Here is a 27,516-nt window from a genome sequence, read left to right on the forward strand (position 1 = left end):
GCAGTACTTTTTGTACAGTTGTACCTGAAAGCTGTTACAAATCCTTTCAATTAAGGAGAGCTTTTGCATTTAATTGCATTGAAGGAGCTTCTTGACCAGATTCTGCCTTTCCAGACACAAATTCTAAGTCTTGGCTTAGAGTTTTGAAAAATTTGATTGCATTGGTCTTTCTTTTGTACAGCTGATATTTTGGATGTCAAGGTCTCCACATTAATTGTACCCAAATACTCCCAGAACAGTGTCATAGCTTCTCGGGTTTTGCCACGGTGTTGGTCTTTGATAGTGGACAGTCCCAAGCTCACACTGTCCGAGTTTATGAATAATTTCAAACATTTTTTCTTTTCACTGCAGACCCACTGCTGCAGCAGTATCTCAGCAATGACATCATCCTATCGCTTCTGACAATCACCGAGTGTATGACTCTAACGCCATTGTGGCTCTCTTGATGGTCTACATGTCTCATTTGCAAGGTAACCTTTTGAGCCAAGACGGCGAACAAGGCCTGTAGTTTCCTATTTGCTTCTGATCGTAAACTACTGCGAAGAAGCCACAATACCATTGGTAACGACCAAAATTGTATATTATTGGTCATTAAGAGGCGCACATAAAAAAACATCCAATCGGCGTTGTTCGTTGAGTCATGTGGCAGCCCCGCCCCCGTCCCTTCGGTATGGTTTATTTTGTCTTCTACCGTCTCCCCATCGCCGCCATTAGAGATAAAGGTAGAACGGGCGGAATGGAAAAGGGGGATTAAAATGATTTAAAACCGTGGAGAGAAGGAGGCGGATCGGGGGGATTCCTTCTCAGGCACGGACCTTGATGTTGTGTTTGTCCAGGACAAAGAACGGGAAACATGTAATCAAAGAGGGGTTTGGAAATAAACGGAGTGGAATTGGGATTTTGCCTGTAGAAGCTGGAGAGGACGGGGCTGGTCTGCTCAGCTCCGGGAGGGTTTGTTCTCCGGGAGGGCTTGTTCTTCGGGAGGGTTTGCTCTTGCGATCGAGTGCCAAACACAGGAAAAGGTAAGGCCTGATGTCGCTTGGATGCCAGACAGCTCACAGCTTCATGAAACTGGCTGCAAATTATGTTGGTTAACTAGTACGCAAGTTCCCCAGCTGATCCTCGTGGATGCTTTTGCTTGTGTATGTTTTAATATTTTTGTGAATCAATGGGAACAGCTGACTCCCAGCGAAAGGAACGGTAACTTGTTAGTTGCATGGACGCCAGTTAGCAGGTTTGCAAAACTAGCCTGGTCAGTCCTGTTATTTGAACAGTAGGTAGCTAGCTAATGACAACTGACAAGACCCCAGTATCTAACTAGTCTAATAGTAACAGATCTGCCAGATATACTGAATTTCGATCGAAGTAGCTAGCGTTAGTTTGCTAACATGTTATCTATTTAGCTTGTTTTAGATCACTCGGCGTTTTTCTCAGCTGTCTAGGTTATAATGACATTAGTTGCTGTATTATCTGAGCACTGCTACCTTGACCTGTAGCTAGCTGATGTGGCTAACTTGCTATGTTGTTGACATCGTCCACACGGTGATTCAAAGTAAAGTCTAACTTAAATTGTTCGCTCTTCTCTATCTAGGTAGCAAGTAACCTTGTATAGGAAGCAGATGCCAATGCAATTTCCGCTATTTGTTGCACAGGAGTACTTCTTAAGCAATTAAAATATCTGCGACTGGCGCACAGCGGCACTGATTGATCTTGAGGAGTTGGCTTGTTTGCCTGTTTGCAAAACTATCTGAGCTGACACACCCGATCAAACAGCTGTACAGTATGTTTTACATTCAGTAGTGTTACTCGGTTTTAAGTGTGTTTAATATTTTTACCCGATCAGAGAGCTGTACAGTGAATTTTTACATTCAGTAATGTTATTCAGCGTCAAGTTTGATTAATGTGTTAAAGACGCTGCACAGAGCAATGTTAACGTAGAGTCTAGATGGGAATGGGGTAGATGGCTGACGTTAGTTGCTCTGCAAAGTTTGACGGTGAGGTTGAGAACTGTTGGTAGTTGTACATATTTAAGTACTTCTAAATCTTTATGTCATAAGTCATTGTTGTCAAAAGATGCGCCATAATTTTACATTTACACAGGAGAGATCTGTAGGAAGAGTTCACATTGAATGTCTTTCACGAACCCTGTCTTCAAGATCTTACAACATTGCAGCAGACATTTCTCAACATAAATTATTAAATAAATAAAGTATGTATGCAAATAAAGTGAATGGGAGTGTGCGCACACGTGAAGTGGGGAATTTGCCTACTCAGTCTTATATAGCTGTGTATTTTGCGGTTTTGCAGAAGGCCACTGTTTACACCTGCTTTGACATCAGGGCGGTAGAGTGGTTGAGTGCATGGATTTGGCCTTCTAAATTTGAAGTATACATAACCAAGGGCGTAACTTTGGGTTGAACATTGGGGGGGGGGGGGGGGGTGGGTGGGGTTGAGGACTCCCTGTCCACCCCGTAATTTACGCCCATGTACATGACATTACATTACAAGTGTAATTAAAGTGGGTTACCATCTGGAGAAATAAAACATGTATTTTGCCCAGCTGAGAGGATTCGTTACTTTATAGATAAAATAGCAGAGAAAAATGTGGAATGAGTAGAGGGCAAAGTTGACATTTTCACCAGGCCACTTGCATGCATGTCTCACTGACACGTGCTATGATTGCGACAGTAACACTCACAGGACTGTATTTTGTAATGACCTTAATGCAGGAAATGCCTTGTGATGAGGTGGTAACATTCCTTTTGAAGGTCAGGAAACCGAGTTTGGTGGCTGTGCTTATGTTTGTGTTCATATTATACAAACTACTGCTGCTTTGCATGAAACTATGAACTACAGCTTATGTTTGTAGTGTACTTCAAGTTGGTAAAACATAGTTGAAATAATGTGGTGGTGGTATATGGAACAAGAATGAAACGTCAGCCAGTGTGAGGTGTGTAGTCCTGTTTTTTTTTTTTGCCCCAGTAACACAGATTTGCTGAAGATCAGTTGTGCTTACCCCTTTGGCTGTGTTTAAAACGACAGATTTGGGAGTCAGAAGAGAGTGGGATTTTGGCTTTTTCTACCTCATGCACAGACTGCACTTTGGGTATTTTTCAGGCTTTGCTTTGATGCAGATTAGTGTTTGGTCTAATTTCACTGGAATTATAAGAATGCAGCTTGACTTTTTAAAATGGGACCTTTTAATAAATTTAATCCTTTTCCCATTCAGATACCACTGCTTTCATCTAGATTTTGCTTTCAACACTATATGATTTTACAATGTGTGCATGGTTCTCATTGCACATGTGTTCCTGTTAGTCATGCATATGGTTCCATGCTGTTTATTAGGCTGTGCTTTCAAATACTTTTCCCCTGGGGCCAGATATTTATGTGGAGCGATTCCACCATCTGAGTTTGTCTGTCTGGTTTCTCTTGCTTTTACACTCTTTCTTCCTAGTATGGCCTTGCCTGTTGCGGAGATTGAAAATCACTGATACATGCATCCATAAAAGGCACATAAGACTTTTTTTTTAACTGCCTGTAGCTGGGTGTGTTGTGAAGTTGACATGCACTGCCATAACGATTAAGCAATTACAATTGATTGACAGAACAATGCAGCAAAACGAGCAAGCTTATAATGTCTTGCTTGCTGTATTGTTCCTGTTCATTGTACCTCATACAGCCAGCTATGTTGCTAGGGGTGATGTAGTTAAATATGCACATATTTCATGTGTAGATGATACAGCTTGGTTATCTAAACAGGAAAAAATAACCTATTCTGGTAATTTGCTTTTGTAAAATTAGGGTTGTTGTCGTATCAAACCTAGTTGTTGAGTCAGCAGCAAACTGCAGTTTTAGTGTCATGACCAGTACTCTGAAACTGGACTACCTTCATGAAGTGATGCAGTGGTCCAGGTTAATACGGCTGGGCCTGTAAAGCCAACTACCCCAAGGTAATTTGTTTGTAGTGTGACGGCACCTTCAGTAAATGCTGCACAGCTCTTAATGGTGTTTTGTGACTGACTGAATACGAACAGAAGTAGAACAGATCAGTGGACTTCCACAGTTTCAATGAACCTCAGTGCAGCTGGTCATTTGGTTTGGAGGCCAAGTTCCTGTTGGAAGTGCTGAATCGGGGCTGGGTGAGTTTATGTGAAGCAGCTGCTGGCTGTGTAGCTGCGGTGTTCTTCATGTTTATTCATTTGAGGACCATGTAAAATGTGTGTTTAATGTGCTCTTCAGCTCTGAAGGTAGTGGTTGGACTAGGTGTGTCTAGTGTCTTTCAGAAAAGAGTTAGCTTAAGTCTACCTGAATTTGACACTGTGCTGTTGATTTGGCTTCTCTCTTTATTTTTTGGAAATGTGTCAGAGCATTAGCTGCTTGTGAGTCTGCCTCCCGTGAAGTCAGGTCCCTTTTTAAAGGGTTTGTTTTGGTTGTGACTGATGTGTGTTTTGCACAGTGGTAGGTGTGAAAGCAGAATGTGATGAAACTGTGTGTGCATTTCTGCAGCAGCCTCTTCTCCTGGGGCAGGGAGAGCCATCCAGGATGACGGAGCTGGGGGTGAAGTGGGCCTGTGAGTACTGCACCTACGAGAACTGGCCATCCGCCATCAAGTGCACCATGTGCCGGGCGCCGCGGCCCAGCGGCACCATCATCACGGAGGAGCCCTTTAAGAGCAGCTCCAGGCTGGATGGGCAGCACGACTGGGACCCGCCCGGCACCGAGGGGGGCGGCAGCGGCCTCCTGATCTGCCCGGATTCCAGCGCCAGGCCCCGGGTCAGGGTGGCCAGCGTGAGCGAGACCAGCAGCAAGTGGTCCTGCCACATGTGCACCTACCTGAACTGGCCCCGCGCCATCCGCTGCACGCAGTGCCTGTGCCAGCGGCAGCGAACCCGCAGCCCCACGGACTCCCCGCACACCTCGGGCTCCGGCAGCCGGCCGGCCCCGCCGCCTCAGGACCCCTGCGAGGAGTACAACGACCGCAACCGGCTCAACACCCGCGCCCAGCACTGGACCTGTGCCGCCTGCACCTATGAGAACTGGCCCAAGACCAGGAAGTGCGTGGTGTGCGACCATCCCAGGCCGAGCGGCCAGGAGGCCATCGAGCTGGCCGAGCCCGAGAGCCCCTCCTCCACCATCAACGAGCAGGACCGCGCCCGGGGGACGAGGAGGTCCCCTCCAACCTCCAAGAGGGAGTCCGAGGTCAACATGGACTTCCAGAGGATCGAGCTGGCGGCAGGAGCCGCTGGCAGCAAGGAGGAGCTGGAGGCGGACTTCAAGAAGCTGAAGCAGATCAAAAACCGAATGAGGAAAACGGACTGGCTGTTCCTGAATGCATGCGCAGGTGAGTGGCCTCGCCCCCCCCCCCCCCCCCCCCCCCCCGTCCACACACCCACAGTGCACCTGTGTCCTACTCCTGTAAACACAGACAGGGCAGAATCTAAACCGCATGCTGACTCCACACTTCCCACTGGGCTCTTACTGTTGGTCTCCATAGCTGCAGGAAAAAAGGACGCAACAGCGTGATTTCACTGAAGATTATTTGCACTCTTGTCTTCAGAAAAACCAACCCAGATTTCTGCACCTCCTAAGAGCTGCATCAGGCAGGCTTTGCACTCATATTTAACACCAGTTTAGTTCACCTTTGCACACGGTGTTGCTCCTTGCTGTGGGTGTGATCAGACTCGGGATATTCTGCGTTTGAGCCTGTGTTAGCTGTGAGTGTGATCAGACTCAGATATTCTGCGTTTGAGCCTGTGTTAGCTGTGAGTGTGATCAGACTCAGATATTCTGCGTTTGAGCCTGTGTTAGCTGTGAGTGTGATCAGACTCGGATATTCTGCGTTTGAGCCTGTGTTAGCTGTGAGTGTGATCAGACTCAGATATTCTGCGTTTGAGCCTGTGTTAGCTGTGAGTGTGATCAGACTCGGATATTCTGCGTTTGAGCCTGTGTTAGCTGTGAGTGTGATCAATGGAGCAGCAGCTCATCCGGCTGAATGTGCCTGCCACCAGACTCAGCAAGCATCAGTGAAACCCCAGCCTGTTTAATGACCAAACCATAACTGCCAGAAAGGAGTGGACTGTGAGCGTACAGCTTGTGGTGGAACCCCATTCAGAGATTACGGTCAGCAGTAGTGTCCATTCAGAGATTACTGTTAGTGAAAGCATCCAGGTGCTGTTTGGCTTGCTGAGGCTGGTGACAAAACAGTTGCTGTGGGTGCAGGATTGGGTGAATTGTTTGATTGACCTGTGCTCTAGGTGAGTGCGGGAGTGAGTGAATGGGCTTGCTTGATTGGTCCATGTTCTGGCTGTTTGATTGGTCCATGTTCTGGCTGTTTGATTGGTCCATGTTCTGGCTGTTTGATTGGTCCGCGTTCTGTGGTTAGGGAGGGAAATGGGGCTGGGGTACTAGCGTGGGCATGTGGCGCTGGTGAAAGCACGCCGCTCAGAAACGGGGCTGGTGAAAGCATGCCGCTCAGACGCTAGTCCTCCCGTTGCACGAGCCAGCAGCAGTCAGAAATAACCCGCTGTGAACGCGGGGCCCCGACCTTCTTCCTGACACAGCCAGGGATGTGTGCATTCCAGGGCTAGGGCAGGGTGTGTGTGGCTGGTGTGCAGGCCTTTCTCCCCTCCCCACTGTAAACAAGCGGCTCTTTTTATGACCCATGAATGGATATATCTATCTCTTCCCCTCTCCCTCCCTCCCTCCCCACTTACTCACCCGCTTGCTCTCAATGAAAGAGACATTTACTTACACACACACACACAGAGTATGCATATGTACTCATATATGTATGGACCAGGATGGTAATTGAATGTAACAATTAATCAACATGTAACAGTACATTTAATTAATTAGTTCAAAGACCCTCTGTCTCTCTCCAGCCCCACCTCACCCTGCTGTTTCTCTCATGTGTAAGACTAGCACAGGGGCCTGACTCTGTGCTTTCCCTCTCAGTCTCTGAGTGAATGATCGTCCTGCTGAAATGAGAGGCATTCCTTTATTTGACAAGCAGTAATGAGGCCGTGCAGTTTCCCCTGCCCAGGGGAGTATCATCTTACCAAACTGCACTTTGGTGTCAGAGGAGATTATTCAGTCCTTTCCTCATCTTTACTGTAAAAGGGGGTTTGTTTTGAGTGTTTCTGTAGTACAGTACAGAGAGGGGATCTGGGAGGTATTAGCTCAGCTCCTCTGGAATATGGCACATCTGCTTGCATGCAAGAAGGAATATGGGGTTGTGTAAAATGCTGCGAACAGTCAGAGGGAGTTTGCATTTCTCTGTGCAACAGCGTCTGATGGGTTACATGTGTTAATGTTAAAGTATTTATGTAATGTTGGGTAATGTGTGTGATGTCCAGATTTTTAAAACTGTAAACTTAAAACAGCTCTGTAAAATGCACAAATCAATACATCGGCTTGGCATTTGCTAACATTTGCAGCTTATGCTGCATTCCAATAAAATGCTAAGCTCCAGATCTTTCTTACTCTGGCTGAAATAATTTCTTAGAACAGCTTATTGGAAAACCATTTCATTAAAATGGGAACCGGAACGGAGGCGTTCCGCACAATCATAGCATTTAAACGTTTCACATTTACTTTTCATAGATACTGCGCCTATGATTAGCTAGATTTGCCTTTCAGATAATCTTAGTTCAATGAGCGGGAGTCTGATTCACAGGAGAAAGATCCTTAAAGAGATGAAACCACCTGTGATTCAAACATTCTGCCAGCTTTTTAACACAACTGAACATCTGCAAATGCATGAAAATGACTAACAAAGAGTAAAGCGTGTGTGCGTGCGTGTGTGTGTGCGTGTGTGCATGCGTGTGTGTGTGCGTGTGTGCATGCGTGTGTGCATGCGTGTGTGCGTGCGTGCGTGCGTGTGTGCGTGCGTGTGTGCGTGCGTGCGCGCGTGTGTGTGTGCGTGTGTGTGTGCGTGTGTGCGTGTGTGCGTGCGTGTGTGCGTGCGTGTGTGCGTGCGTGCGCGCGTGCGTGCGTGCGTGCGTGCGTGTGTGCGCGCGTGCGTGTGTGCGTGCGTGCGTGTGTGCGTGCGTGCGCGCGTGTGTGTGTGCGTGCGTGCGTGTGTGCGTGCGTGCGCGCGCACGATTGAATGAATGAAAGTGTCAAAACTCAGACATTTTCTGCTGCTACCGTTCTCCGGTCCCCGGACATTCTGTGGTTGTTCGACCCTTCTTTTTTTTTTTAAACATTCAACTTTATATTCTGAAGAATACCATGCTGACATAACGTGCACGATTTCACTGAATGTGAAGGGGGAAGATGTGGTGTATACAGTGTTCCCCTGTTTCACTGATTACAGGAGCTCCCTGTTCACTCAAAGCAGCTGTAATGGAATCTGTCCCTCAGCAATGGAACAGGTCCTTTTAGAAAACATTTGAACCAGTTCCTCATATCTCCAGTTTGCCAAGTCAGATTGTTTTAAAAGCAATTATAGTGGCATGAGCTAAAGGGCCTGTCCCAGGGCTAATGCCTGTATTCCTCTGCAGCGTAGGCCAGGGGAGTCTCTGCAGCGTAGGCCAGGGGAGTCTCTGCAGCGTAGACCAGGAGAGTCTCTGCAGCGTAGACCAGGAGAGTCTCTGCAGCGTAGACCAGGAGAGTCTCTGCAGCGTAGACCAGGAGAGTCTCTGCAGCGTAGGCCAGGAGAGTCTCTGCAGCGTAGGCCAGGAGAGTCCCGTACAGTTTGGCCCCTCCTGCCTGCTCGGCTGAGTTCAGTAGTCTTAGCACTTTGGACTAACTCAGTGTCTTACTGACCTCTTTTGATACTTCTCGATAACTACTCTTAGGATAGTGATGCACTTATTTGGAAGTCTCTGCAGGTAAGAGCACCTGCTAAATGACGTAATCCAGGCTGTCTGAGCCCAGGCCGAGGCTTGCAGAGAAAGGAGGACACAGGAGGCTCTCTGATGGACTGGAAGCCTGGACCTCTCAAGCCGGTCAGGTCTTCTGTGTCCCGCTCATAGGGGTGACCACTTACCCCAGGGGTTCCTTTTTAAAGACCACGTCTATCACTCCAGAAGTGAGATTAGGAGACTAGGAGAGAGCAGCCACAGGGGAAAGAGTCATCATTACTCTGCACAAGGTTTTACACAGTCTAACCCTGCAATGAGTCATTGTGAAGGTGTTTCTCAGTGTCTGGTGCGTGTGTCAACTGTCTGGTCAGAGCAGGCTTATAGTGATGAGAATACTGTCAGTGGCTAAAAAAAGGTCCAGTTATGACTGACTCTGCTTGACCATTAGGCCTGTACCTGTGACCGAGAACCCTGCTGTATGTGTGGGCTTTTGATCTGTAGGAATCATTGGGCAAATTCTCACTTAGTAAGGCCAATATTCTTATTGATAGTCAGAAGGATTTACTCTAAGTAAAAGATGGCATGCTGTGTATTGTGTTCGCAGTAATGGGGCACATAGGACTGTTCTGTTTGACACAGGCGTATAAGCGCAGTTTTAATGTTCCGTTATCTGGGAAAACATGGAAAATGTACCTTAGTTAAAGTGTAGCCCGGGGGCACCACGTGATCATAAAACAGATGTTTTCTAAACGCTTGCTAATGGCACATCCAGCCAGCCTCTTTGCATTGGTTTCATTTTTCTCTCAGAAACCTAGATGCTTTTCAGCCGCAGAGATGTGATACTTGGATCAGGTCCAAAGACTATTCATTCAGTGGGCACAACTGTGAATGGCGTGTATTTTAAACTCTGAAGTGTTCCTATCTAACCATGATGTTTGAGGAGGGTGGTCTGGGGCAGGGTGAGGTGGGGGTGTGTGTGTTTGTGTGAGTGTGTAAATCAACCTGCCCTCACCTCTTCATTGAAAGTGAGGGCCAGGTTTCTGTCTAAATAAGAGTATTTAACTTCAGTGTGAAAAGGGGTGATATTCATGGCAGTTACAGGACTGATAACACTGTAGTCTGAAAGTCAGCACCTCCACAGCCCCCCCGCCCCCCAAAGTGCTTTCCCATCATGCCTTTGGTACTTTCACGTGTCGCTGCCCTGGACCCACAGCTCCAAGCATAGTGCAGCCCTTGTGCTCATGTGCTTGAATAATGTTCAGTTTAATTCATTTTTGTTTGTTTAGCGATTTTTACAAAGAGCTTTTGTCACAAAGCAGTTTGACAGAGATCCTGCACCTAAAGAATAGCTTTCCAGTATTTAACTATGGTACCTAGCTTGGAAGATTTATACCACATAATACTAGAGGATGTTACTGAAATGGTGGCCTGCAGTTCACGTTTTCTTTTTTTTGCTAAACAATTTGCACATCTTTTTATTCAGTTTGCTGGCAGTTTAATAACTCAATAATTCAAATGTTTGTATACATATGGATTGTGGGTGTGGCTCATTCTGCTGTCTGTGCGTGTGTCTTACAGAACTGTGTGGGTGTGGTTTATGGATCTGTGGGTGTGGTTTATGGTGAATTCTTGGGGAGGGGGAGTGGTCACTGCAAACTGATTGTGGGATCATTTAAACATAAACGGCACAGATGTTTTACCTGACCCCCCCCCCCCGCGCAGGTGTGGTGGAGGGGGATCTGGCTGCTGTGGAAGCCTACAAATCCTCAGGGGGGGACATTGCTCGGCAGCTCACAGCGGACGAGGTGCGTCTGCTCAACCGGCCCTCCGCCTTCGACGACGGCTTCACCCTGGTGCACCTGGCCATCCGCTTCCAGAGGCAGGACATGCTGGCCGTGCTCCTCACAGAGGTAAGGCTCACCTGAGCTCAGGTAAAGACGTGCACCTACACAGGCTGGAAGGTGTCACATGGAGGATAAATGCAGTGATGAGATAGTCAGGCTCTCCTAACCCCAGAACGCCTGCAACTGACGTGTAAACAGCACATCAGTCACAGTGTTTTAATATGGAGAGCGATGTCTCATGATTGTTAGCTCCACCTATTATGGGATTCATGAGGTCTACCTCTCCAGTTACCAGCTAAAGAATGAAAAAGGGTGATGTTTGAGTTAAGGCATTGAAGACTTTTCTAGAAGAAGGAGTGTTGTAGTGGTAAGCAGTGGGAGTGTTTGGGAGGTCTGCACCGTGCGTTCCTGGAACAGAAGGCCTGTGTGGAAGTTCGTGCCAGAGGGAGTGTGCTACCTGAGTTACCGGTAAATAAAGGATTACGCAAATAATAGCTTTGCTTCTGGCCCATGGGAGGTGCAGAGTCACAGGGCTGGTAAGTCCTGGTTTGCAAGATACTGATAGACACCTGAAGGCCACATTTAAGAATAACTGTTAAAAAAAAATCTGTTTTTCTAATATTCCATGTGAAATGAAAGTGTTTACATACAGCAGGGCTTCCCAAACTCGGTTCTGGGAACCCCCTTTGTGAATTGCTGGTTCTCAATCTAACTAAAGCTTTAATTCCCCAAGTTTAATGAGCTGTTAATGGGTCTCTAGCCTGACTCAACCATTTCCAATAATCTGCCTTCTAAGGCCACGTTATGTCAGGCATGGATGCGTGCCACAAGGAGTGAATATCCAGTGTTCAGACTCGCTAATTGATCAGATCATTACCTAGACAACGGCTGCGTTTGTTTCCCATAATGCACTGTGTAAACAGGGGGGCTGTGTTAGTGAGATTGGATAGATGTGTCAGTGAAATTCCACTGCACTGAATGGCATCTGCTGCTGAAACCAAACACCTGCGTGTGGACGGGAAGGCATTCAGAAGGAGGCTCGTGCACTGAAGCTGAATGAAGTGGAAAATGATGGTATCGGAGCAGTCACCTCTGCCGTTTCTGGATACCTGAGAGCGCAGTTCCTGCTGTGGTCCCAGATTGCGTGCACTCCGCCTTCCACACTGACAGGCCATTTTCTCTGGGCTTAGAGAGATAAGATCCATGTTCCCTGTCAGGGGTATCCTGAGCACCCCCTCCCCCCAAGTCATCGCCCAGCATAGTGTGATTTTTGTCGTGCTGTTTGTTGATTCCTACAGGGTAAGTACACAGCAGTAGCCTTGTGGATCAGCGGTCTTGGCTGTCATGTATGAATTGTCGGTGGCGCACATTTGGTACCTGCTGCTCTAATCTGAAGGTCAAGGAGAGTCTAAACCGCTGTTTTAAAGGCTCAACAAACGCCGTCAAGCCAAGATTTCTCCTCTCTTCAGTGTGCTGTACGTGTGGGGTGGGAGGCAGGAGAGAGGAGAGAGGAGAGAGGAGAGAGGAGAGGAGAGTTTGGTGGCCTGTAGCTCAGTGTGGGGAGGGAGGCAGGGGGTTTGGTGGCCTGTAGCTCAGTGTGGGGAGGAGGAGGCAGGGGGTTTGGTGGCCTGTAGCTCAGTGTGGGGAGGGAGGCAGGGGGTTTGGTGGCCTGTAGCTCAGTGTGGGGAGGGAGGCAGGGGGTTTGGTGGTCTGTAGCTCAGTGTGGGGAGGAGGCAGGGGGTTTGGTGGCCTGTAGCTCAGTGTGGGGAGGGAGGCAGGGGGTTTGGTGGCCTGTAGCTCAGTGTGGGGAGGGAGGCAGGGGGTTTGGTGGCCTGTAGCTCAGTGTGGGAAGGGAGGCAGGGGGTTTGGTGGCCTGTAGCTCAGTGTGGGGAGGGAGGCAGGGGGTTTGGTGGCCTGTAGCTCAGTGTGGGGAGGAGGCAGGGGGTTTGGTGGCCTGTAGCTCAGTGTGGGGAGGGAGGCAGGGGGTTTGGTGGCCTGTAGCTCAGTGTGGGGAGGGAGGCAGGGGGTTTGGTGGCCTGTAGCTCAGTGTGGGAAGGGAGGCAGGGGGTTTGGTGGCCTGTAGCTCAGTGTGGGGAGGGAGGCAGGGGGTTTGGTGGCCTGTAGCTCAGTGTGGGGAGGGAGGCAGGGGGTTTGGTGGCCTGTATTTCACCCCGCTCCTTGTTTCTCTGTAGGTGTCACAGCAGGCAGCTAAGTGCATCCCGGCCATGGTGTGTCCCGAGCTGACGGAGCAGATCCGCAGGGAGGTGGCAGCCTCCCTGCACCAGCGAAAGGGCGACTTCGCCTGCTACTTCCTCACTGACCTCGTCACCTTCACCTTACCAGCAGGTACACTGTCCTCCCGGCTCTCCACACACTCAGGCCTGGCCTCACTCTGCTCAGCTGCTCAGCTCTGAGGCTGAGATCCAGTCTGATTCTGCACTGATCATTATTTATCATACTCTTTTCCCTAAATTAAATATGACTCTTTAGAGCCACGTACATGTGGAAAAGGCTGGCAGCACACGGGTTGTCTGTTTGGCCAAACATTTTTCTAGACTGGGTCATAACAAGATTGACGGATATGATACAGTTTTTGGTTAAAAGGATAATAAGTGTATTCATTTGCAATGCTGTCATGAGAAATGATGACATTGGGTCCGGCTTTAGGTTTGAAAGAAGCATCTTACAATGTGCCAAGTTTTTTTCTTGCACGCAAAACTTGTTTGCAGGCCACTACAATGGATTTCTGTTCAACAAAGTGAAAGCTTTCATTATTCAGCTATTATAATGGGCGCCAGTCTTCCGCAGCACTCTGTGTACAATGCACAGCTGCTGCTAGCATGTCTGACGTGGTTTCTTTTCTCCCAGTAATATATCTAATTTGCCACTGAAAAAGCTGGCTTTTGAAATTATGGTGGAATTGTTTGATTTTTGTGTTATATTTTTATTTTTTAAAGGGGCTTGGGCAGTTTGCAGTAATCTCCACATGTGAATGTAGTGCAAAGCTGATAAGAGAATCATTAATTTTGGTTATTTAAAAACATTGATTTTTGCATGAATTTGGTCAAGTGTTTGGTCAGTTGGAATCGCCATCTGGATCACCCGTTTGCGTAGAAGTGGTGCCGTTTCCCTGTGATTTCAGATGAGTTGAGGATGTAGCTGATAGTGTGGATTCTCGCTGCGTGTGTGCGTGCCCGGTTGCATGTGTGTGTGTGCCCACTCACGTGTATGTGTGTGCGTGCCCGGTTGCGTGTGTGCGCGCTGAAAGTCCGCGGCCTGCACAGGTCAGTCAGGCCTGGACACGAGTAAGCGCGCTTACCTTGCAAATGCACTGTGTTTTGTGTACATGTGTTTTCTTACGAAAGCCATTGTGTTTGCAGATATCGAGGACCTTCCCCCTGCAGTACAGGAGAAGGTCTTCGATGAGGTGCTAGACAGAGACGTACAGAAAGGTAAAGGAACCACCAAAATGTGTTGTAACTTCACAAGCAGTTGCATACCTTCTAACAAGTATTGGCCACAAGACCCAAGCATGCAAATTCAAATGACTAATTTCTTCACAGATTATGCCAATACAAAGGAGGTCCTGTAGTTTAGTATAATCGGGGAAGAAACTGCGGTCACAGAACCGTGAGGAAGTGACAGCGTAGCTTTAACTCATATTCTTGCTTGTTAGCCCATTTGCTTCACGGTCCAAATAGGTTAATTGACTTCACGGTTTTCCATCACTTTTTTGACGGCACTTCCTCCCGGGAAGGTGGTGTTTGAGTCTCCAGCCTCCCGTGCTGCGGGTCTCAGCGGGGCCTCGTGACCTGCTTGCTTATGTAAAGTAGGTTGCAGGGAAGTGTGCTCGTTTGCGGGGGGATTAACGGTGACTGAGGAATGCGGCCTCTCCTGGGTTCCCCTGTAGAGCTGGAGGAGGAGTCCCCCATCATAAACTGGTCTCTGGAGCTGGGGACGCGGCTGGACAGCCGGCTGTACGCACTGTGGAACCGCACCGCCGGGGACTGTCTGCTGGACTCCGTGCTGCAGGCCACCTGGGGCATCTACGACAAGGACTCTGTCCTGCGCAAAACACTGCATGACAGCCTGCACGACTGCTCTCACTGGTAAGAGAGGGTACAGCCCGCATGATCTGTAATTAAGGGCACAATGACTCAGCCAAGATACAACAGAAGGTTTGGATGGAGGTGTCAGGCTGCAGTTGGTTTTGGCAACCATCAGGATGTGTGTCATTGGCTGTGTGTGGCATCAGGCAGCGTGTGATTGGCTGTGGCAGTTTCTGAGCAGCGTGTGTGCCTGGTTGCAGGTTCTACACGCGCTGGAAGGAGTGGGAGTCGTGGTACTCGCAGAGTTTTGGCCTGCATTTCTCCCTGAGGGAGGAGCAGTGGCAGGAGGACTGGGCCTTCATCCTGTCCCTGGCCAGCCAGGTACTGACGTACACACACACACACACACACACACACACACACACACATACCGACACTCCCTCACACACACATACCGACACTCCCTCACATACACACGCACACACACACCGACACTCCCTCTCTCTCTCTCTCTCTCTCACACACACACACACACACACACACACACACACACACACACACGCACACACACACACACACACACACTCAGTCACACACACACAGGCGCACACACACTCATACACACCACTGTAGTGATAGATTGTAAATGTGTAGAAAGAGAAGTTTTCCACTGTGATAAAAACAAAGCATTTGTTAACTAATTGGTTTGTTGTTAGTCTATCAAAACAAATGAGAGCAGCGATCAGTATAACGCAGGATGTGTGGCTCTCCTGTGCTTCTAGCTCTGCATCGTCAACATGGTAAAGTCACAAAGCCTCATTCTTCATGCTGGGAAGCTCATTACGCAATTACTGATGAATCCAGAGGCTTTCTGGTACTCCAATGCTCTCTGTATCTGTCATTAGTTCCGTAGATTATCCCAGCCTCAGTGCTGCGGTCCTCGGACATTCACCAGGAAATGATATTGTCTGTTTATATCTATTGATCTATGGGTACATGTGTGTCTGTATAGGTCAAGCATGTATAAGGTCATATTAGTCTGACTGTGCATGTATTTTTCAGTGGTGTGTGGGTTTTTTTTCCCAGCATGCAGTTCTGTGTTGATCCCATGCTAAAATGCCTGTTTGTTCTCCTCTTCCTCCCATGCAGCCAGGAGCCAGTCTGGAACAGACTCATATTTTCGTTCTTGCACATATTCTTCGTAGACCGATCATAGTTTACGGAGTGAAGTATTATAAGAGTTTCCGTGGTGAAACGCTGGGGTACACTCGTTTTCAAGGTGAGCTCTTTTCTGTGAAGCTAAATCTAAAAATATAAAGCTGATGTCTGATGTGCTTCACTGTGTAAACACTTTCTGTTGTGGCTAATTGTGTGCATGTTCCCCTTCAGTGGATATTGCCTTTAGCATGTGTAATTCCCAGTGGCATTGCAGAAGTGTTTTTAACTCAGAGAAATCTCCTGTGAGGAGGATCAGAGGAGTGCTGTTTGCTGCATGCGGTCAGAGCTGGATGTGGATGTGGACCTGGATGTGGATGTGGATGTGGATGTGGATGTGGACCTGGATGTGGACCTGGATGTGGACCTGGATGTGGACCTGGATGTGGACCTGGATGTGGACCTGGATGTGGACCTGGATGTGGATGTGGATGTGGATGTGGATGTGGATGGGTGCCTGGACTCCGGGCGCGTTTGCGTCTGACCTGTGTGCTTCTGCAGGGGCTGTAATGAGAGGCACCTGGTGCTGCCAGCGCAGCGTCTGAGTGCGGGACGAGGGCTGTAATTACGCTCTGCAGCGCTGCCCGGCCTCGTAAATTACCCCCTGTAAGAAAACCGTTAGTGTGCAGAGCTGAAGCGGAGAGCAGGAGGCCCGGGAGGGAGATCACACTGCCGCTATTGTTCCTGGAGAGGGACGGGGGCGTGGCTGACAGGACACTCCCCCGAAAGAGGAGCCCTTACTGAGCCCTTCCAGCTCAAAGCCCTGCTGATTCCGCCTCTTTGTGTGCATTGCTGGTTTCAGATCATTCCAGCAGACACTGTGAGCATTTGAATATGTGAGGAATCGTTACTAACCATTTTGCCTTGTGTGCGTGACAGTGGAAAGGAGAGGTACAAGACAGATGATGATGTCATGCAGCAAAGAGCAGCGTTACAGAAAAGCACGGAGGCCCTGAGATTCACTGTGAATAGGGCCACTCCATCCTGGTCTGTTGTAAAAACAATCTGGTTGTAATTTGAGGTGATGCAGGGTGGTGATGTGAGCCCGTAGCAGCAGGGAGAGGCTGGTGAATGGAGAGGCCTGGCAGTGCACACTGCCGCAGTGAGGAGAAGCCTGGCAGTGGAGTGAGGAGAGGGGAGAGGCCTGACGGTGCATTTGCCCCCCCCCCCAGGCGTATACCTGCCTCTGCTGTGGGAGCAGAGCTTCTGCTGGAAGAGCCCCATCGCCCTGGGCTACACCAGGGGCCATTTCTCCGCACTAGTGGCCATGGAGAACGACGGCTACGACAATCGCGGCGCGGGCGCCAACCTCAACACGGACGACGACGTCACCGTCACCTTCCTGCCACTGGTGGACAGCGAGAGGAAGTTACTACACATACACTTCCTGTCAGCACAGGAGGTGAGCGCTGCCATAAAGCCCGGGTGTATATGGGTATGGATGGCCATGGGGGGGGTGTATGTGGGTGTAGAGCCCCTCGGTGAGGGTGTATATGTGTGTAGAGCCCCTCGGTGAGGGTGTATATGTGTGTATACGGGTGTAGAGCCCCTCGGTGAGGGTGTATATGTGTGTATATGGGTGTAGAGCCCCTCGGTGAGGGTGTATGCAGTGTGGGTGTCAGTGTGGCTCACAGGCACATCGTCTCTCTCCCTCAGATGGGCACAGAGGAGCAGCAGGAGAAGCTGCTCCGTGATTGGCTGGACTGCTGTGTGACAGAGGGCGGGGTCCTGGTGGCTCTACAGAAGAGCTCACGCCGCCGGAACCACCCGCTCGTCACGCAGATGGTGGAGAAATGGCTGGACGGCTACCGCCAAATCCGGCCCTGCACCTCGCTGTCCGATGGAGAGGAAGACGAGGACGACGACGATGAGTGAGCCTCCCGCCTCAGGACACGCCCATGCCCCTCCCCACAGAAGGGGCTCATGGGAGAAATCGCCTCCCGTCACCCAGAAGCACTGAAGGGAAGCTCTGCAGACCCCACACACGTCTCCCGCTCAAAGGACAAGAGGACGACCAACAGGCCTGCTTTGCTGCAAAACACGACTTCAAGTAAAGGACTCCGCTTACAGAGATGCTATTACAAATATTTAACAATACCCCTTGAAAAGAGAAAAAAATGCTAAACCTTTATCCATAAATATAATGCATGTGGTTATTAAAGAATTTAATAGGAAAATACCAGCATCAAAAAAAAGGAATCTTTGTATTAGTTCATTATGGGCACTTGCAAAAAAAAGCACATTTTCTAAATTGCTTTCTTTAGATTTTGTAAATCGTTCCTGTTTTAAGTTGAAGATTGTCAACCGACTCACTTTTTGGAGGAATAATCCAGCACCACACCCACGGATCACGTTACTCTGAGATCCTGATAGAAAACAATATCATTACGGACACTCTTACTGTTAGTACTGCACATTTATTAAGAGATTTATATAAAAGATGTATTACTGTCTACGTCAAATGGACATTTATGAAGTTAAGAAGAGGAATATCCCATTTCAACATTAAGGTAGCGTCATTTTATTTAGGGATTAAGATCACTCTGTTCCCTGATTGTTGACCCTGTTTTCTGGCAAGCTGTTTTTTTTTTTTCTTTTTTCTAATTCCGTTTCTGAATTTTCCATATTTATTTGTTCGAGTGCAGAAGTGTAGAGGATGAGCTCTACTGTCCATCAATGTTCACTTTTTTTTTCTTCTTTCTGTGGTTTTTGTTCATTGCTAATCCTGGTGAAGAGATTTATGTTGCACAGAAACACATTCTTGCTGTGAGGAAGTTTACCTGCGTTATTCATGTGTGATTTAGTACCTCATTTTGATGTTACAAACTTGGTGCTTACTTTGTGGGGAATGGGGAGTCACCACACATTCTACATTCAAGCATTCATTAACATTAAATTATAATCTCTCTATAATCTCTGGCCTGCTGTCCTCTCTGCTCCTCTTCCTGTGTGTGTGGTCAGATATACCAGTGACATTTTAATATCGATTAGTTTTCTTTTTGCCTTAGATCTCCACCTTTTTCAGATTGATTCCAGACGGACAAAGGTAAAATGGAAACAATCCCGGTGTTGTATGTGGGTATTGGGTTATATTGTAGTCATAGATAGAACTGTAGATGCATTGTTCTTTGATCCAGCCAGTCAGTTTGAATACTACTTGCATGTCACTTTAGATGAAAGTTTTTGAAATTCATTGTATACATGTACATCAGTACCTGCTGGATCGAATGTATATAAAACAATAAGTTAAAATGAAGCCATACGGGTTAGTATGAAGACTTTTAATATTTTAACGATAAGTAAAAAAACTGCTGTTGAGGTATGGGGGGGAAGCCGTTGCCTTGAACATGTGGAGCAGCTGAAAGCCTGTGGCTCTGGGATCTTTCTTCTTTGGTGTTATTGTCTCTCGGCAGCATTGGCTGGTTCTGCTTGTTTGCCAGACTGCTGGCACACTCCATTTCCCTGGGTCCCAGGCCGTGCCCAATGCCCGCTACATTCTGCTCATTAATCAGCCCGGGGCTGCATGGACACGCACACAGCGCCTCCAGTTTGCCAAGGGTTCGAACGCTGTCTGAAACCACCCGGAACATCAGTGAGTATGACTGCATTTACAGTTGTGTAGCAGATGCAATGTGTTAGATGCTCTTTTCCACAGTAAGAGCACAGAGTCCCAAGGACAACAGGACAGAACACATCTGAACCTGTACCAGCAGCCAAACCGAAGACAGGGGCATTGTGCCACCAGGCAAGCCCCAGTCTGTTGGTTGCTATGACAACACCACGCCCACTTTTTCCATCATGTGAAAACTTTTGAAAAGAGACTGAAACCCAGCACCTGCAGAGAGCTGGAGTGGGCGTGTCTCACCTGCGTCTGCAGGAAAGCGCATCATCACTCTGAGCCTCCTCTTCGTACTTACTGAATCTGTTCTATTTTCCCTCTTACAGTTCTGTCATTCCAGGGTGATTATATTTGATCAGCTGCCCTCGTTGTCCTGTCAGCTGCAGTTTGAGGTCATTTCCTTTGACCCATTTGTTGTCGATTACAATGAGAAACCAATTTGGTGAGCAGTCTGAGAACAAAAAGGATCAGCAATTTCCTCTGCTGCTGCTGCTTGTTATCAGGTGGGAATAAAAATGCTTTTATTGTATTGCAAGATGATGCAAACTAATACAATTTCTTAGCACTCCCTTGTGGACATGAAAGCGCCTACAACAAATGAACACCATGGCAAAGGTAAATTCTGTCTCGTTTCACAGTACTGCACAGTAGTCGAACAGGTGTTCGTACAGTAATATCCATGACCATTTCTGAGGCGCAGATTACCTCAAAGTTACTTACAATGTAAAAAGCTGACAGTAATATTTTACATTAAAACTCCAGATTTTCTATCAGAAGGATCACTAAAATGTTCACTCATGTTCAGTTAACAGTGAAATTAAATCAAGGAATTACGCAAAGATCAGCAGAACACAATTTCAGAAGTGTATTTTTTTATTTGAACTGCACTGAATGCTAAATGTTCACCTTGTACAAGAAACAAATACAAATACTCACACTAAAAACCAAACATACTGCTGGCAGGCTCCTCTCGCTATAGTTGGGACACTAGAAGGATTATGCTATTTCTCACAGAGTACACAACGCCCCCAAGAGCTCCAACTGGCTTTCATTAGAACAAAACAGAAGGGGTGCTTCACATAAGACTATGGTTATAAGAACAATTTAGTCAATACAAATCTAGCAGGACTGCAAAACTTTAAACACCAGAAACATGGGATGTTTAGTATATAAAAATACCACAATGGGAAACCAGGGGTAGGAGAGAAAATATTCAGACCTTTTTCTTTCTCAGACAATATTTGGGAAAAAATTATCTGCAAAAAGTGTTTTCCTGAGTCAGTAAGAAATAAACTTTGCTTTAACCCTTTCCTGTCTGCAAGGATTTGACTGGAATAGTTTATATTTATAAACAATTTCAAAGATAAGTTGCTTATAGCCCAGGTTGCACTACTGACTGCAGAGATATGGGCAATCCGATGTTTCACACACTGGGAAATTTACTGAAAACTCTCAAAAGGCTGGTGTTTCTCATTCCTACAGTCACCTCCTGCACTGATTACTGTTCACAGAGAAATACAGAGTGCACGACCTTTTTAACAGTGTTCAGATTCACACTTTTCTGTGATACTCATGTACTTTATCAGTTTATCATGTATTAGTGTTGGATAGATACAAAAAACTGAGTGTGGAGGAATCTGCTGGCTACCAAATAGCGTTAAAGAAGCATGGTCCACCTCCAAGAGCGCCCCCTACTGGAGACCGCACCTTCAGAGAACTGCATGGCAAGATTCATCAAGGACAAGCATCTGACCAGGAAAGGGTTAAAGTCCACACCATCGATTGCTGCTGCCAAGGGCAATCTTTTCCTTTTCTGTTGTCTGATAAATATAAATATTTTATAATCTTTTTTTTATTTTTGATTTTAGCTTTTTTTCACATTGAAGAACAAAAGACAAATATTTAGTTTTTGGGATATAAAACAGAGTAAACTAAGAAGGTAAAGAAACACATTAACTGAAACGGGTGAGAGAGCAGGCTAGAAGAGAGGGGGCGGGGCTGAGAGTGGGCGGGGTCTTGAGCAGTAACACAGGATGACCTCGTTCTGCAGAGCTCTCTGGTTGGTTCTTCAGAAAGCAATCCTTCGGAGGAGGTGAGGGGTGGGTGAGGCTGAGGCTACCAGTGGCTCACAAAGCGTCCTCACCCACCCAAATGGTGTCAGCACTGCCAAAGGAAATATACACTAAACCAAAAAGAGAACAATTGCAATTGGAGATTGCAAACCTCTGTCCATTTGATACAACCTTGACCTCTAGTGGTGAAACGTTGTTACTGCGCCCCTTTGATGGATGCAGATAGACAGACAGGCAGAGACAGAGACAGACAGACAAACATACATACATACGGAGCCAAATGCATTACCCTCGAGGCGAGGGTAAAAATTGTTTTAAAAAGAACCAAAATGGAAAAAGTACAAATCCGTGGAACATGGTGTCTCCCGCACCGGTTGGCGGTGGGGGAGTTCACTGTCTCTTGGTCCCGGCTGAGTGTGGGTGTGAGCGCTCCTGGGTTAGTGCTATTGCTCGGTTAGGTGCTCTCTGGTGTCGCCGTGTTTGGAGGGCTGGTTGGGCGACGGGGCCTGCGAGGGGTGCGTCCCAGACGGCAGGGTGTGGGCGATGGGCACGCCCCCTGGCACCATGCCTTCCATCGCCCCCGGGATGCCACCTGGAGCCACACCCACCACACCTGGCGGGTACCTGCGCAACAACACGCCCATCAGGTCAAAGGTCATTCAGAGCTGAACAATGCCCATTGGTCCTCTCTCTGATTGGCCAGAACAGAGTCTGCAGGAGGCGGTTTAAAGCTGAAACTTTCCTGCAAAACTGTGACACTGCAGCGCACATTACAGGAGTCACATACTGTCCTACAGATCTCAGTCACAACAGCATCACAGCGCGACGACATTTATCAGAGCAGTCTCTGCACTCCTCTGCGTTTACACTGAGACAGCTGCTCCAAACCTCAGCAGCAAGAAATTACATCAAAAATACAGCCCTTATAAAATATCATAAAGTAATAGTGGTGCTGGAACAGAAATGTCCTTCACTTATTTTTCACACTCTACAGCAGTCACCAGAAACACTAGTATCTACCAGGGAACTAACACAGTTTGGAACCATGCAGGTTCTAGAGAACTAAACAGTTGCAGCTGCTCATCTAAAGCATTTTGCTAACTAAAGCATGAGTGATGTACGGGTGTTTACAGGAGAAGGAGCATGTATGGACCATGGAATAAGGGCTGTGTTTTTGCGCTTGAGTGAAAAAAAGAGTCATTACAACCAGAGCTGGTTAAAAAAAAGAGAAATGACAGTCCACTGGTCGCCCTGGCTGCAGGTCAGGAGTGACACCCATGTGAAAATCAAAGGTTTCTGGTGCAGCACCTCTCAATGACAACTATAACCACTGCACTTCTACTTTAAAACAAAGCAGACATTTATTAGTAGTGTTGACATCATGGCATAAAAGACACCAAAGGTAAATATCATCAGATATGTCTAACAAGCTCAAAGTCTGTTTTGCACTCACGGTCTACATTACTTACCGTGGGCTTTAGTTGGTCGACCCAACGGTCTGTGGATCGAAACTGATGCATAGACACAATGTAGATTTCACATGATGTACACTGTGCTGCCATGGGCAGTGCTGATCTGCTGATAATCTTAACAGTAAAATGTGGTTCTGCAGTCTGACCACAGCATCAGGTCAAAAGGTCATTGGGAATGACAACCAATGAGGAGCCAAAAAAGTGATGGAAAAAAATGCCAGCACATCCCACTGACTTCAAAGCACAAAAACACAGCCCTCGATCTGAGGCTTCTACAATGGCATCAATGGACACTGACCCTGACTCAAAAAGCTTTACTGTAAAAATCTGAAAGACCTATTGTCTACCGACAACTCAACATTTCACATGGTTTTTGTCAATAATCTTTCTTGAGATGGGGGTGGGGTGGGGAGGGGTTTGAGGTTTGCAATGGAGGATTAACACATTCTGCTGTACAAAAAAAGCATCTATCCTGGGCCAGCCCAGACCAGCCTGGGTCACTTTACCTGGTTCTGATTAAGGGCTACTATTTGTCTTGGACACCACCGGTTGCGATGGCCTGTAGGTTTTGGTTCACTCTGCTGTATGAAAGAAGCAGTCAGTCTGTTTAAGACACTGGGAGCCACAGACTAAAGAGGTTAAGTACCTAATTATGACATTGAAGAACAGAGCCCATTAATAAGTCTGCTGTTCTGAACGTGGGAGATGGACAGTTAATCTCTGCAAAGAGCCGACAAAATAAGAGGTCAACAGGTGCAGGCACCAACTGCCAGCTATTGAACTGTCTAAACTGTGATTTGCCATCACCTCACTAATGAAAGATTTATAAAAATACATCCCTGCTTTCGCAATTAACAGAAGGGAGACAGATATGACGAGAAGAATGCTAATCTCTGTAAACCATCCAATGAAACAGAGTATGTGATTCATGCAGTTAACTATACTATGATGTAAAACCAGCATCACTGCGCAGGAAGTCACAGCGGGGGTGGAATAGTGGAGGAATGAAGTCTTGCACAAAGCAGCGATAAAACACCCCCAGAGCAGAGGGAGAACACCTAACCTACCTAAGAATACCTAATAACGCACGGCACTGTGACGATGTTCAACTGTTTTCATGTAACGTTATTTCCACTGATCACTCATCTGAAAAACCTACAGAAAGTAACAATATTTGTTTGCATGTTGCTGATGTTTTATTCTGCTTGAAGCCTGACACTGCCACAGGTTTGGTGTAAACAGAAATACCAGGTCCATGTCCTTTATGCATTGCCTTTTACTGCAAATACGTAACTGCTAAGCATTGTGGGAATGTGTAGCAGGTTATGTGTGTATTTTCGTCAGATTGAAGGCCATGGCAGAGCTGTATGCATACACCTGATGATACCTCTTTACACAGGAAATGAAGCTGTGTGATGAAGCAAATGCTTCAGTCCTGGCTCAAAGGGCTAACTTCAGTATGCATTCTGTTTTGCTTTGGACAGTTTTTAAATGGTTGCTTAATACTCAGGCGGAGGTTTTCAGTCCATCCCATCAAATTCCTTATTTACTGAACGTTAAGGGTCCTGCTAAAAAGATTTATAATAAAAAGCAGAAATGTACCAAAAAGACAAAATCAACATGGGATTCCAAATGTAAGATGTGTTTAGTGCATTTCCAAATCATACCTGTAGGCTGCGCCATTGAGTTCAGGGTGTACTTGCTGGTCAATCACTGACCAGGGTGCTGTGGTGACAAAGAACTCCTTGTTGACACAGTTCCTCAGACTGTCAGGGATGCGGCCTGCAATGGAGCAGGAAACACATGTTGATGAAATCATCGCCTCACCTTACACACCCGAGTCAGAAGTCACTGTATCACTGAGGTGCGTGTCTCATTAGCTAAACAAGCCTGACCCAAACACAGCTGGCAGAAATATATATTCAGAAATCAACATAAAGCATATATTTCCAAGCTTATTTTCTCTGACTGTAATGGAAGCTAAATCGTTGCAACCTCTGAGAGCCTCTATTTGGGATGTGTTATAGTGCTGCGACCTCAGGGATCAGAGAACAGCAGGTCGTATGAAGCAGGTCAGGCTTGGAGCAGTGGTTAACATTTACATTTACATTTATTCATTTAGCAGACGCTTTTATCCAAAGCGACTTACATAGGTTACAGTTCTTTACAATGTTATCCATTTATACAGCTGGATATTTACTGAGGCAATTGTGAGTTAAGTACCTTGCCCAAGGGTACAGCAGCAGTGTCCCAGCGGGGATCGAACCGGCAACCTTTCGGTTACAAGTCCTGCTCCTTAACCACTATGCTACACTGCCGTTCAAGGAGCGGTTGAGGAGCAGTTCAGCTGTGGCTGAGCCCGTATTGACCCTAAATGCACCGGGGTCCTGCGCGGTGCTGAGCGGTCGAAAGCCAGCCTACCTGTGATGGCTCTGCGGATCTCCGTGGCGGCCGCCTCCCTCATCTCCAGAGAGGCCTGCTCACTGTACCAGGCCGTGTGGGGGGTGCAGATGAGGTTAGGAGCATCCTTCAGCGGGCCCTGGGCAAAACTAGGGGAGTGAGAGAGGGAGAGAGAGAGAGAGAGGGAGATGTCAAGTCATCCACCACATTATTCAGCAACTTCTTCTGGCTGTTGAACAAGAGGTGCAATCGCTCCTCTCTCACGGCTCAGATTTTCCCAGGTCTCTGTTTTCCATACCCCCAGTGAGAAGATAACGGCAACAGGTTTCCAATTTCAAACAGAAAGCCGATTTCAGAGCGGATTTCGCCAGTGGCCTGAGATAGCTGCTGAACACAGCTCTCATTTCATAGTAACTAGATCTCCGGCAGATCCAATCTGTACCTCTCACCCTGTACAGGAAAAAAGACATCAAGGCCAGTTCTTTAATTTCAGTCTGTTGTTTAAAAAATGAGTGTGATAAAAATTCAAATCAAGTTCCAGCTGTACCTAGCTCCCATCTGGTTTCAAGATTGTTTTTTTTTTAATTATCAGAACTTTGATTCAGGCTTGCCGGTGTTCTGGGAGGTTTCATTTGGCCTCTGGTGGAAAAACTCTGGAAACAAGCAACTTGAAACCTGGCTGGCTTTAAACTGGCAGTCCTAAGGTTTTCACAGTTTTATGTGATAAAAAAATCAAAGTGGAATTATGATCCCTTGCCAGCGTTTCTTTCTGGTAAGCTGACTTATTTAATGCAGACCTACACACACACTCACCTGAAGGGCTCTGACTCGTGCACATCGAGGGCCGCCCCACGTATCCTCCCCTCCTTCAGGGCCTGAGCGAGGGCTTTCTCATCCACCAGGCCTCCCCGCGCCGAATTCACCAGGAACGCCCCCTGCCGCATCTGCAGGTCAGAGAGAAGGGGGAGGAGGAGACACTGAAGCACTCCCTTTTCTTTGAGGATATGAACTTTCTCAGCAGTAGAGATCACGCTAGCTGTCACGTCACAATCCAGAGGTAACAAGGAGATAAATGACTTGTCTGACTCCTACCAAGCTAACAAACGTGAACTGACACATAAAAGCACGCCACGACTGTGACAATGGCCTCTGTAGATCTGTGATGTCGCCAGTGTTCACCCGACAGACACCAGGTGAGAGTGCCTCGGAGTTTAACAGGAGACAGGTGGCGGTAAATGACGTTTTCTTGGCAGGTAGATAGATAGTTAGATACAGAGAGAGCACTACGCAGTGACCATGGAGGGAGCTTGTCCCCATCCTGCCCCCCCTCCCCCCACCACCACACCTGCACAGCATAGGTGACCCAGAGCAGCGCTGTGGCGGACCTCATTGTCCCAACGACAGGGAAACTCCATTTTATACCGCAACAAAATGAAGGAAACTGTGACTGCGGCAGGATATACGGAAAGATACTGTGTGCCAAAGAGGAGGAAAAAATTAAATGAAAGCGTTTGGATGAAAGTAATCCCTTAATCTTGACAAAAGCTGAAATCCAGGGCACGGAAAACCCTGGCTCTGCCAAGCAGGCTTTCAGCGATCCTTTAAAAAGCCCTGCTCCAAGCCCAGGGCTGCCGCCGCCACTCACAAGACTCTTTGTTGCAGAGGAAACTTAGCCTTCCTTTCATTTACAATCTGAAAGGGTACAGTGGATCTTTGTTGTGTGAATAAATAACAAGTTAACCAGGTTTCTCTGTGTAATGGCTGCACTTCATATTTCAAAGGGAAAAGCTTGGAGTTACCCTTAAAGTGAATTGAGAAGGCGGCGCACTTCTGCAGTTTGGCCACCGGGTGGCAGCAGTGGGGAGGAGGACTCCAGAACCTCAGCACTCTGTGTGCTCCAAGCCAGTTTTCAGACCATGTCTTGCCCTGCTTGTAAGCTGGGTCAGTAGCAACAGTAATTAAAGCCTGGCGGTGGTGGCGTTTGTCAGAGTGAGAGATGAGGCTAATCTCTGCGGGCACAGCGGGAGAGGGAGAG

At 47.4% G+C, this 27,516-nt stretch overlaps 2 protein-coding genes across 3 annotated transcripts in view; one reads left to right on the forward strand and one right to left on the reverse strand.

Annotated features, from left to right (window-relative positions):
- The first annotated feature begins 702 nt into the window (after positions 1-702).
- zranb1b (zinc finger, RAN-binding domain containing 1b) lies at positions 703-18,819 on the forward strand. Of its 2 annotated transcripts, none has more exons than XM_036547089.1 (10): positions 703-1,022; positions 4,510-5,344; positions 10,533-10,720; positions 12,847-13,000; positions 14,035-14,106; positions 14,565-14,763; positions 14,964-15,084; positions 15,853-15,982; positions 17,091-17,320; positions 17,575-18,819. In XM_036547089.1, the coding sequence occupies exons 2-10, from the start codon at positions 4,546-4,548 to the stop codon at positions 17,791-17,793; spliced, it is 2,112 nt and encodes a 703-aa protein (XP_036402982.1). In that variant the 5' UTR covers positions 703-1,022; positions 4,510-4,545; the 3' UTR covers positions 17,794-18,819. The 2 variants fall into 2 exon arrangements, with proteins under 2 accessions (XP_036402982.1, XP_036402983.1); XM_036547090.1 differs by having other exon boundaries at positions 4,513-5,344.
- Positions 18,820-20,384: 1,565 nt separating this feature from the next.
- LOC118790261 overlaps positions 20,385-27,516 on the reverse strand; it is a 39,673-nt gene continuing 32,541 nt past the window's right edge. Inside the window, exons 6-9 of the mRNA XM_036547165.1 lie at positions 26,295-26,425; positions 25,503-25,630; positions 24,749-24,863; positions 20,385-22,233 (exon numbers count right to left, since the gene is read on the reverse strand). Of these exons, the coding sequence (XP_036403058.1) occupies positions 22,053-22,233; positions 24,749-24,863; positions 25,503-25,630; positions 26,295-26,425 (555 nt within the window). The 3' untranslated portion in view covers positions 20,385-22,052. The remainder of the gene's footprint in view (positions 22,234-24,748; positions 24,864-25,502; positions 25,631-26,294; positions 26,426-27,516) is intronic.

This window comes from Megalops cyprinoides, chromosome 15 (assembly GCF_013368585.1).
Source record: "Megalops cyprinoides isolate fMegCyp1 chromosome 15, fMegCyp1.pri, whole genome shotgun sequence".
NCBI classification, from domain to species: Eukaryota; Metazoa; Chordata; class Actinopteri; order Elopiformes; family Megalopidae; genus Megalops; species Megalops cyprinoides.

Bases quoted from the DNA above. Each gene is read 5' to 3' on its own strand.
- zranb1b (XM_036547089.1), top strand. From the start codon at position 4,546: ATGACGGAGCTGGGGGTGAAGTGGGCCTGTGAGTACTGCACCTACGAG. The intron at 13,001-14,034 runs GTACACTGTCCT...TTGTGTTTGCAG, and splicing joins CACCTTCACCTTACCAGCAG to ATATCGAGGACCTTCCCCCT. The intron at 14,764-14,963 runs GTAAGAGAGGGT...GCCTGGTTGCAG, and splicing joins CTGCACGACTGCTCTCACTG to GTTCTACACGCGCTGGAAGG.